The sequence below is a fragment of the Anolis sagrei genome, chromosome 9, assembly GCF_037176765.1.
Source record: "Anolis sagrei isolate rAnoSag1 chromosome 9, rAnoSag1.mat, whole genome shotgun sequence".
Taxonomy (NCBI): domain Eukaryota; kingdom Metazoa; phylum Chordata; class Lepidosauria; order Squamata; family Dactyloidae; genus Anolis; species Anolis sagrei.
This window is the reverse complement of record NC_090029.1, coordinates 4,539,833-4,552,079: the sequence shown is the minus strand read 5'-3', so window position 1 is coordinate 4,552,079 and position 12,247 is coordinate 4,539,833. Positions and strand designations below refer to the sequence as shown.

At 43.9% G+C, this 12,247-nt stretch overlaps 1 protein-coding gene across 3 annotated transcripts in view; it reads right to left on the bottom strand.

The window, feature by feature from the left end:
- BNIP2 (BCL2 interacting protein 2) overlaps positions 1–12,247 on the bottom strand; it is a 46,525-nt gene that overhangs the window by 23,533 nt on the left and 10,745 nt on the right. For all 3 annotated transcript variants that reach the window (XM_060755798.2, XM_060755799.2, XM_060755800.2), the window contains exons 3-6: positions 11,586–11,650; positions 7,440–7,604; positions 1,063–1,239; positions 872–974 (exon numbers count right to left, since the gene is read on the bottom strand). In XM_060755798.2, the coding sequence (XP_060611781.2) occupies positions 872–974; positions 1,063–1,239; positions 7,440–7,604; positions 11,586–11,650 (510 nt within the window). The remainder of the gene's footprint in view (positions 1–871; positions 975–1,062; positions 1,240–7,439; positions 7,605–11,585; positions 11,651–12,247) is intronic.

Genomic DNA, 12,247 nt, shown 5'->3' with positions numbered 1-12,247 from the left:
TTGAACTCTGCAGAGATAGGTATACTTGGGCATTAATACTTAGGCGTTTCCTTCCAGTATTTTCTGTTGGTCATGGGAGTTCTATGTACCAAGTTTGGTTCAATTCCATCGTTGATCGAGTTCAGAATGCTATTTGATTATAGGTGAACTATAAATCCTAGCAACTACAACTCCCAAATGACAAAATCATAATTCTTTGAGTGATGGTCACTCCTTGTGTAGTGAGATGTTTTGTTGCCAAATTTGGTGTGATTTTGTTCATTGGTTCTTTTGTTTTTAAGGTACTCATTATGCACAGATCATTTTTATATATATAGATACTAGGGCTGGGCAACCACAGAAAAATTTGTTTCTAAACTTGATTCGTTTTTAGGGGTTTTTTGCGTTTTGTTTTTTAAAAGAATTCCGAAATTTTTCTTTAAAAAAGTTCGATATTTACGAAATTTCAGAAATTACAAAACAATTTCGAAACAATAACGAATCGATTCGTTAATGGCGGACGCGATTGCGCAATACGCTAAAAAACCCTCCAAATGGGACAGGGGGAACTTCTGAAGCTTCCCTCTCCCTCTGTTGTTGACTGTTGGTGTGATAATTTATTTCTTTATCACTGATAAAACAAACAACAACTATAAAACTTGCACCAGACATACGGAAATAATAACGAAATAATAATGAAACAATTTCGAAACAATTATGAAACAATTATGAAATAAATTTTAAAAATTGTTTCGATTTTTAGTTGCTCCTGAATGGTTCAATATCACATCGTTATCAAAAAAAATTGAATTAATAACGAATTACGAAATTAACAAACGAAACTGCCCAGCCCTAATAGATATATATGTATGTACCACCCACAATTACTTACTTAAACAAATTATCCATCAGGTATCTGTAGTTTGGCTGACCGCCTTCCGGCATGAAACAAACCGCAAACACGACAATTGCGTTTAATCCATCACCGTAATAACCTTAATTAAAATGGAAAAAATATAATTGAAAATGAAACCCTTGCCATTGGTGGCTGGGCAGGGCATTGAACCAGCTTTCTCTCCGTACCTCCGTGGCTGATCACCTTCTTGTAGGGCTCAATGGCCTTCATGTCCACCCGGTGATCCTGGTCTCCAATCCGGAACATCCGCCACCGCCGCTCCTCTTCTTTGTCATCCGATGCTGCGTATTCCGAAAACGACCCTTTTCTAATCACATCAGTCGTTTTGGGCTTCGGAAGATCATCTGTCCATATTTTGGTTATTTTAAAAAATAAAGAGATTATGATAGTAAGAATCGTCCACTTGACCAAGTAGTGAGATTGAAAAGTCAACATTCCTATCTAAAAATTGCTTTCGTTACACCATAAATCAGCAGTGAAGCCATAACTGTGCATAATGTTGTTAAAACTCAGTGGCTTCAAGTATAAAGCTGTCATTCCCAAGTCGTGAATGGATTTAAAAAAAATCAGTGTTCCTGGATTAGATTTTAATTTGCTAAGCAAAACTCTCCCCTCGTCAAGCCATTCCCAGCACCGGAGCAAGAAGTACGAGGGGCGTTCATTAAAGATGTCTCCTGACCCACTTCTATTGATCACAGGACGCTGATAGTGCACATGTGTAATGATATCAGTCCGTATAAGTTATGTGCAAAATTTATTTATTTATCGTGTCAGTATCAACCAGACAATTGTATTACATTTTAAACAATTTTTTAGCAAACAGACAAAACAGAGTTTGCAGACTTGGCGTTCTATTAAATGTCCTTTGACCAGTATCTGGCCACTTGGAGTGCCTCTGGTGTTATTATAAGAAGGTCCTCCGTTGAGCATGTGGCAGGGCTCAGGGTGCATTGCAGCAGGTGGTCAGTGGTTCGCTCTTCTCCACACTCACATGTCGTGGACTCCACTTTGTGGCCCCATTTCTGGAGGTTGGCTCTGCATCTTGCGGGGGCCTCCTGGGCATCCTGGCCCCCGGCGAGCACAGCTGGCTGAGCTCCAACTCCCAGGCTGGGGCTTCAGCGTCAGCGGGTAGGCCGCGTTCTAGAACTACAGCTCCCAGAGTGCATTTCGTGTGTACTTCCTCCCCTGGGCACTGTGCATGCTCAGTTGGTTTTTGTAATTGTGAGTTTGTTGAAATGTTGTTTGGAATTTTGATTTGCGTTGTGCATACCTTGTGGGTTGAGGTATGTGCATGGCAAATTTGGTGAGTTTTCGTCGGGGTTTTTTTGCGTTTTGCTGTCCCGTTGAACAGCCTTTCCATTTTTATATATATAGATTATAAGCACAGTGCAGGAGACAAGATGGAACTGCCTTCCTGGCCCCTCTCTTCACTCTAATCTCAGAGCAGCAGTTGGTGCTGGGGGGGGGGGGGGGGGCTCCCAACTGATGACACTGGAGGCAAGATGGAACTGCTTTCCTGGCCCTTCTCTTCCACCTCTTTTCAACAAGGAAGTTATTTTTGAAGGGCCAGCATTTTTCAGGTGATGATACTCTGATTTCTGAAGTCACAACATGGCTTTTTGAGCAACCTTTTGACTTCTACAAGCGAGGTGTTGACAGTTGCTTCAAAAATGGGAGAAGTGTGTGTCCCTCAGTGGCACCGAGCCCCTGCTGGTCAAACCCTTGTGGAGAGAGAGAAAGAGGGAAAGAGGGAGGGAAGGAGAGATGGAACAAAATAAAGAAAGGTAGAGAATGAAGGAAAGGGAGAAGGAAATAAAAAAGTGAAAGAGGGAAGGAAGGAGAGAAGGAACGAAAGAGAGAAAGAGGGAGGGAAGGAAGGAAGGAAGGAAAGAGACAAGGAAGGATGGAACCAAAGAGCAAAGGAAGGTAGAGAAGGAAGAAAGAAGAAAGGAAAGAAAAAGAGAAAGGGAGGGAGGGAGGGAGGGAGGGAGGGAGGAAGGGAAGGGAAGGGAAGGGAAGGGAAGGGAAGGGAAGGGAAGGGAAGGGAAGGGAAGGAAGGAAGGAAGGAACGAGGGATGGAAATAAAAAAGTGAAAGAGGGAAGGAGAAGGAACGAAAGAAAGAGGGAGAGAAGGAAGGAAGGAAGGAGGGAAGGAAATAAAAAAGTGAAAGAGGGAAGGGAGAAGGAACCAAAGAGGGAGGGAAGGAAGGAAGGAAGGAAGGAAAGAGACAAGGAAGGATGGAACCAAAGAGCAAAGGAAGTGAGAAAAGAAACAGGTAGAGAAGGAAGAAAGAAGAAAGGAAAGAAAAAGAGAAAGGGAGGGATGGAGGGAGGGAAGGAAGGAAAGAAGGAAGAAAGGAGAGAAGGAACAAAAGAGTGAAAGAGGGAAGGAAGGAAGGAAGGCGAGAAGGAAATAAAAAAGTGAAAGAAGGAAGGAAGGAGAGAAGGAACGAAAGAGAGAAAGAGGGAGGGAGGGAAGGAAAGAAGGAAGGAGGGAAGGAAATAAAAATGTGAAAGAGGGAAGGAAGGAGAGAAGGAACAAAAGAAAGAAAGAGGGAGGGAAAGAAGGAAGGAAGGAGGGAAGGAAATAAAAAAGTGAAAGAGGGAAGGAAGGAGAGAAGGAACCAAAGAGGGAAGGAAGGAAGGAAGGAAGGAAGGAAGGAAGGAAGGAAGGAAGGAAGGAAGGAAGGAAGGAAGGAGACAAGGAAGGATGGAACCAAAGAGCAAAGGAAGTGAGAAAAGAAATAGGTAGAGAAGGAAGAAAGAAGAAAGGAAAGAAAAAGAGAAAAGGAGGGAGGGAGGGAGGGAGGGACGGATGGAAGGGAAGGGAAGGGAAGGGAAGGGAAGGGAAGGGAAGGGAAGGGAAGGGAAGGGAAGGGAAGGGAAGGGAAGGGAAGGGAAGGGAAGGAAGGAAGGAAGGAAGGAAGGAAGGAAGGAGAGAAAGAGGGAGGGAAGGTTGGCCACAGCAATGCGTGGTGGGTACAGCTAGTGTAATATAAAAAGCAGATATCTGTAAAAAAAAAAAGATTATTGGCATCTCTTTACAAAAATCGTTGTCCAGTTGCATTGTCAGTCATTCCATATATTCATTTATGTCTAATTATGCTCCAGTAAGGAGCCCCCAGTGGCGCAGTGGGTTAAACCCCTGTGCCAGTAGGACTGAAGACCGACAGGTCACAGGTTCGAATCCAGGGAGAGTGAGGATGAGCTCCCTCTATCAGCTCCAGCTCCTCATGCGGGGAGATGAGAGAAGCCTCCCACAAGGATGATAAAACATCAAAACATCCAGGCGTCCCCTGGGCAACATCCTTGCAGACGGCCAATTCTCTCACACCAGAAGCGACTTGAAGTTTCTCAAGTTGCTCCTAACACACAAAAAAGTGGAGAGAAGGACTTAGAAATGGGCCAAGTTTCATTGCTCTCAGTCTGCAGGAAGTGGGTCAGGGGAAATCTTTCATGAACGCCCCTCATACTGACATATTCAGCATCCTTTATTTAAATAAATCAATACTGATATCTTGGATTAGAATGTCGCCAAAGCCCCTTGATCAGACAACGGCCCTCAATCTCTTACCTTTGCCTACAACCGCCCCGCCATTTACACATTTGAATCATTTCCATACATTGATTTCTGACAGCCATGCAACAGATGTTTGAATCAGAATCTTGGGAGCGCCCAAAAGGATACAGATCATCTTCATGGGCTTTGTCAAAATTTAATTTTAGTAGCACAAACCTTACCACAGAGGGGTGGGAAAACTACTGCAGCGTGTTAGTAGTTTGTTTCCAAGACAGAAGCTGTTAATGGAAACTATCCTTCCGGGAAAACGCAGACAGCCGCATTAAAGAGAAGAGAAGAGACAGAAACCTTATTCCAATGATGAACACTTCTAAGCACTTGGGGGGTGAGGGGGTTTCTGACGCGGAAAGAAAGGTTTGCATAACTGCATAACACAGTGGTTCTCAACCTTTGTAAAACTGTGACTCCTAAATATGCATGTTGTGGTGACCCCCAACCATAAAATTATTTTCGTTGCTCCTTTGTAATTTTGCTACTGTTATGAATCGTAATGTAAATATGTGATATGCAGGATGCATTTTCATTGTTGCAAATTCAACATAATCAAAGCATCGTGATTAATCAGAAAAAAATATGTTTGGGGGAGTATGGAAAACAGATGATGGGATCTGCAGTCCCTTCAACCGATTTGGCTCTGACTTCCACAGACCACTGAGACTTCCACACGGAACTTCCTTGTCAAACAAAAAATACTGGAGGGGTTTGGGAGGAACTGACACTGATTTAGGGGAGATGTAGGGGACCTCTCTTCACACACTTTGTCTCTCCAAAGTCTTTCTCACACACATAAACATTCTTTCTCTATACCAGCCCTGGGCCAACTTAGGCCCTCCAAGTGTTTTGGACGTCAACTCCCACAATTCCTAACAACCTCCGGCCCCTTCCTTTCCCCCTCAGCCGCTTAAGCATTGCAATATTTTCAAATTTAATTTAAACCTTAAAATTTGCAAACATTAAAACACAAATTTTCTCTGCTGCATGTGCTCTCCCCCCCCCTCTCTCACACAGTCTCCTACTACACAAAACCAAGCCAAGACTTGATGCAGGCATGTGGGAGTAGGGGGCTTGAGGAAGATATACTAGAAGCATTCTCTCTTGACGTTTTGCCTACATTTCTGCCCTGCGCCCTTGCCGGCCGACAAGAGCGTGAAGGATGCGAGGGGGGCCGCTAGCAAGGCGAGGCCTTGCGTGAAGGGGTCCTCGCCTGCCCCACGCCCTTGCCGTCCGGCGGGAGCGCGAGGGTGGCTTCTCACAAGGCAAGGCCTTACACGAAAGGGCCCTCGCCTGCCCCGCGCCCTTGCCAGCCAGCGGGAGTGTGAGGGAGGCGCCTCGCAAGGCAAGGCCTTACGCAAAGGGGTCCTCACCTGCCCCACGCCCCTGCTAGCTGGCGGGAGCATGAGGGAGGCCCCTCACAAGGCATAGTTTTTCTGTTCAGCATGGAGGTTCTGTCTGGGAAGATTGGCCAAATTCTATGGTTGGTGGGGTTCAGAATGGTATTTGATTGTAGGTGAGCTATAAATCCCAGCAACGACAACTCCCAAATGTCAAGGTCTATCTTCCCCAAACTCCACCAGTGTTCACATTTGAGCATACTGAGAATTCATGCCAAGTTTGGTCCAGAGCCATTATTGTTTGAGTCCAAGGTGCTCTCTGGATATAGGTGAACTACAACTCCAAAACTCATGGTCAGTGCCCACCAAACCCATCCAGTATTTTTTTCTTGGTCTTGAGAGTTCTATGTGCCAAGTCTGGTTCAATTTCATTGTTGGTGGAGTCCTGAATGCGATTTGATTGTAGGTGTACTATAAATCCCAGCAACTACAACTCCTAAATGTCAGAGTCGATTTTCCCCAAACTCCACTGGCGTTAACCTTTGGGCATATTGAGTATCTGTGCTAAATTTGGTCCAGATCCATCATTGTTTGAGTTCACAGTGCTCTCGGTATGTAGGTGAACTAGAACTTCAAAAGTCAAGGTCAATGCCCACCAAATCCTTCCAGTATTTTCTGTTGGTCTTGAGAGTTCTATGTGCCAAGTCTGGTTCAATTCCATTGTTGGTGGAATCCTGAATGCAATTTGATTGTAGGTGAACTATAAATCCCAGCAACTACAATTCCCAAATGATAAAGTCAATCTCCCTCCAACCCCACCAGTATTGAAATTTGGGCATATCAGGCGTTTGTGCCTGCATATCAGATATTGCGATTCATAACAACTATGACAATTATGAAGTAGCAATGAAATTAACTTTATGGTTGGGGGTCACCACAACACAAGAACTGTATTAAGGGTTTGCGGCATTAGGAAGATTGAGAAACACTGCTCTAGGGTCATATCAGTCTTATTATGGTGGCTTTCAAATGGCCATTGAATCAATGGATGGAGAATCTGAGGAGATAGAGGGAAAACTATAATTTTTAAAGATAGTCATCAGTGCTCTTTAGATTTCAACCAATTTTGAGTCCCCAGATGTTATTGAATGAGAACTCCTATCACTTTTGACTAACTGGAAAAAATGGGAATTGTAGCTCAAAGGCACGTGTGGCTCTGAAGTTGGGGAAAATGTCAAAGGATGTTTTGAATGTTGCACCCACAAGTCATATATCTCAATCCAAACTGCAGCCTTCCAGATGTTCCTGAATTCCAACTCCCATCCGTTCTAGTCATGACATCTACAGGATTTGTGGTCCAGCATCTGGAGGAGGGCCACAGAAAAGGACAAGGTGGGCAGGTGCTGCAAACAATTTGTTTTGGAGAGACTATAACAGCCTTGCACGTGTCTCTACTAAAGGCTGAAGAAGAAACAAACAGCATCGGCTTACTTTTATTTTTGTTTATATCCTGTCTTTCTTGCAAATAACTGGACACCAAAGTGACACCAACTATTTGCGCCACAATCCAATAACGCTGGCTGAGTTGCACGGAACAAACGTACACCTAAGGCTTAGAAATACAGCACCTTACCTTCCCATTCGAACTCATTGCTGTTTTCAGACGGTGTGTCGATATCATCCAGATCGATATCTTTGCTGTCGTCGAAGTCGGACAAAATAGAGTCCGCGCTCTGATCCAGAGCTAGAGTGATATTTGGCACAATTAGTTTCTTCTTAACTTTGTTGCCATTCACTTCTAATTGGACAAGAAGAGGGGAAAATCAGAGAAGCCTGAATGGAAACTACCATATATACTTGAGTATAAACAACTCTGTCACTCCTTTCCACCTGCTACTAAGGAGGCTGTCAAAGTCCTGAACCGGTGCTTGGCCGCTGTAACGGACTGGATGAGGGACAACAGATTGAAACTAAATCCAGACAAGGTACCCCTGGTCAGTCAAAAGGCCGAACAGGGCATAGGGTGACAACCTGTGCTGGACGGGGTCACACTCCCCCTGAAGTCACAGGTTTGCAGTTTGGGAGTTCTCCTAGATTCATTGCTGAGCCTGGAGCCCCAGATCTCGGCGGTGGTCAAGGGAGCTTTTGCACAATTAAAACTTGTGCGCCAGCTGCGCCCATACCTTGGGAAGTCTGACTTGGCCACGGTGGTCCACGCCTTGGTTACATCCCGTTTAGACTACTGCAACGCTCTCTACGTGGGGTTGCCTCTGAAGACTGCCTGGAAGCTGCAGCTAGTCCAACGCTCGGCAGCCAGACTACTAACAGGTGCTGTGTACAGGGAGCACACCACTCCGTTGTTACAACATCTCCACTGGCTGCCAATGAGCTTCTGAGCACAATTTAAAGTGCTGGTGTTAACCTATAAAGCCCTAAACGACTCCGGCCCTGTTTACCTCTCCGAATGTATTCTCCCCTATGAACCATCAAGATTATTAAGATCGTCTGGAGAGGCCCTGCTCTCGGTCCCACCGGCCTCGCAAGCGCGTCTGGTGGGGACGAGGGACAGGGCCTTCTCGGTGGTGGCCCCTCGACTCTGGAACTCTCTCCCACTGGAGATCAGAACCGCCCCTTCTATCCTGACATTCAGGAAACAGGTAAAGACGTGGTTATGGAGACAGGCATTCGACGAGTGAATATGAATTATGATGTTTTATTGACTGTATGTGATATTATAGTTGGAAACAGGTCTGAGTCCCTCAAGAGAGGTGAGAAGGTCGGTATATAAAACTTTTAAATAAATAAATAAACAAACCAAGTTTTTCAGTCCTTTTTTTTAGGCTGAAAAAGCCCCCACGGCTTATAATTGAGTCAAGGTTATTAATTTACTCTGTTGTTATTATTATTTTTATAACTTGTATTATTTTACTCTATTTATTTATCGTGTCAGGAGCGAACCGAAACAGTTGTATTGCATTAAAAAACAGACAAACAAACAAACAAACAAAACACAAAATTTGCAGACTTGGTATTCAATATTATTAACAATGCCATATTTGCATAATGTAATAATAATGCCATATTTGCATTCTATAATAATAATGCAACATAATATATAGAAATAATAACATTGTAATGCAAGAATACTATTATATTATATATAATATTAATGTTGTATAATATTAACAGTATAATATACTGATAGTGCTTATATATGTAATATTGTGTCCAATTCTGGGCACCACAATTCAAGAGAGATATTGACAAGCTGGAATGTGTCCAGAGGAGAGCGACTAAAATGATCAAGGGTCTGGAGAACAAGCCCTATGAGGAGCGGCTTAAGGAGCTGGGCATGTTTAGCCTGAAGAAGAGAAGGCTGAGAGGGGATATGATAGCCGTGTATAAATATGTGAGAGGAAGCCACAGGGAGGAGGAGGGAGCAAGCTTGTTTTCTGCTTCCTTGGAGACTAGGACGCGGAACAATGGCTTCAAACTACAAGAGAGGAGATTCCATCTGAACATGAGGAAGAACTTCCTGACTGTGAGAGCCGTTCAGCAGTGGAACTCTCTGCCCCGGAGTGTGGTGGAGGCTCCTTCTTTGGAAGCTTTTAAACAGAGGCTGGATGGCCATCTGTCAGGGGTGATTTGAATGCAATATTCCTGCTTCTTGGCAGGGGGTTGGACTGGATGGCCCATGAGGTCTCTTCCAACTCTTTGATTCTATGATTCTATATATTGTGGTATAACAATATAGTACAATATAATAATAATATTTATTTATTTATTAGGTTCTTGTGGGTTTTTTCGGGCTATAGAGCCATGTTCTAGAGGCAAAATCTATTTATTTATTGTGTCAGGGGCAGACCAGACAGTTGCATTGCATTTTTTAACAGACCAACAAACAAACAAAACACAAAATTTGCAGACTTTGTATTCTATTAAATGTCCTTTGACCAGTATCTGGCCACTTGGAGTGCCTCTGGTGTTGTCACAAGAACGTCCTCCATTGTGCATGTAGCAGGGATCAGGTTGCATTGCAGCAGATGGTCTGTAGTTTGTTCTTCTCCACACTCGCATGTCGTGGATTCCACTTTGTAGCCCCATTTAAGGTTGGCTCTGCATCTCGTGGTGCTGGAGCGCAGCCTTCCAAGTCGCCCCACCTTCTGTGTGCCCAGGTGGGAGTCTCTCATTTGGTATCAGCCATTGATTGAGGATCTGGGTTTGAGCCTGCCACTTTTGGACTCTCGCTTGCTGAGGTGTTCCAGCAAGTGTCTCTGTAGATCTTAGAAAACTCTTCTGCTGTGTTTTTTTAGTGTTTTTATGAGTGATGGTCACTCATTGGCCTGATAGGTGTCTTGTGTCCAAATTTGGTGTCAATTCATCCAGTGGTTTTTGTGTTATGTTAATCCCACAAATGAACATTACATTTTGTTTATACAGATTACATAATAATAATATTGTTATTATTACATTAACCTAGGCTGAAGGTTGGGTGCTCACCCCGACCTGGGCTCAAACTGCTCACCTTTTGGTTGGGAAAGATCTATTACTGCTAGGGATTAAGCAGCTGTGCTACAGCCCGGCCCTACCTTCTAAAAGAAAAAGTGGGGCACACAGAAAACCAATCAGTTTCCATTGGAGTTCGAATAAAAATTGTGACAATGCCACATCTAGTTACCATTTTAGAAGAAAACAAAGGAAACATATCATGGAATCAAAGAGTTGGAAGAGACCTCATGGGCCATCCAGTCCAACCCCATTCTGCCAAGAAGCAGGAATATTGCATTCAAATCACCCCTGACAGATGGCCATCCAGCCTCTGTTTAAAAGCTTCCAAAGAAGGAGCCTCCACCACACTCCGGGGCAGAGAGTTCCACTGCTGAACGGCTCTCACAGTCAGGAAGTTCTTCCTCGTGTTCAGATGGAATCTCTTCTCTTGTAGTTTGAAGCCATTCTTCCATTGCATCCTAGTCTCCAGGGAAGCAGAAAACAAGCTTGCGCCCTCCTCCCTGTGGCTTCCTCTCACATATTTATCCATGGCTATCATATCCCCTCTCAGCCTTCTCTTCTTCAGGCTAAACATGCCCAGCTCCTTAAGCCGCTCCTCATAGGGCTTGTTCTCCAGACCCTTGATCATTTTAGTCACTCTCCTCTGGACACATTCCAGCTTGTCAATATCTCTCTTCAATTGTGGTGCCCAGAATTAGACACAATATTCCAGGTGTGGTCTAACAAAAGCAGAATATAGGGGTAGCACTACTTTCTTAGATCTAGACACTATGCTCCTATTGATGCAGGCCAAAATCCCATTGGCTTTATTTTGCTGCCACATCACATTGTTGGCTCATGTTTAACTTGTTGTCCACAAAGATTCCAAGATCTTTTTCACACGTACTACTCTCGAGCCAGGCATTGTCCCCCATTCTGTATCTTTGCATTTCGTTTTTCCTGCCAAAGTGGAGTATCTTGCATTTGTCACTGTTGAACTTCATTTTGTTAGTTTCGGCCATTCATCTCTCTAATCTGTCAAGATTGTTTTGAATCCTACTCCTGTCCTTTGGACTATTGGCTATCCCTCCCAATTTGGTGTTGTCTGCAAACTTGATGATCCTGCCTTCTAGCCCTTCATCTAAGTCATTAATAAAGATGTTGAACAGGATCGGGCCCAGGACGGAACCCTGCTTGTGGCACTCCATGAAGATGAAAGATGAAGAGGAAGCATTGGTGGCCCATAGGGGCTGGAATTGGTTCTTAGCCCTTAGTTTAGACCAAATCTTACCTGGTTGGTCCCCTTCTCCTGAAGAATCTGGCAAATCTTCCATGTGATCATCTTCTGGCAGAGGCCTGGAATGGAGAATCAAGACCAATCTTGAGAAGGCTCAACATACAGAGATGAAAAGGCTTGAAAGGGCTACAGGAATGTAGTTCTCCCCCTCTCCCCACTTTTCCCTTGAACTGTCACACTTTTTTATGTGTGGACACACTTTTATGCCTGGACACTTATTCGGAGCAGTCTGACTAGAAGCCAGCACAAAGGGATTAATGGTCTTCCCTTCACAATGGCTTCTGCAGATTTGATATTCTCTTTAGGAATCTCTTAAGTCCTCCACTATGTTCTACTGGTGTCATGCTAGAGAGATAAATCAAGCAGGGCATCTCCAGCATTATGGTAAAGAAAGCCATCTTCAAATTGCCATACAAATGCACTCAAACTTAAAAAGGCAGAGTCTTTCTCAGTTGTACATCTTATGACTGCTAAACATTACAAAGGTATCACGTATACTTGAGTATAAGCCAATTTTTGGTCCTTTTTTAGGTTGAAAAAAACCTCCCTTGGCTTATACTTGAGTCAAAGTTATTTATTATTTTACTCTGTTATTATTACTATTCATAGAATCATAGAGTTGGAAGAGACCTCATGGGCCATCCAGTCCAACCCTG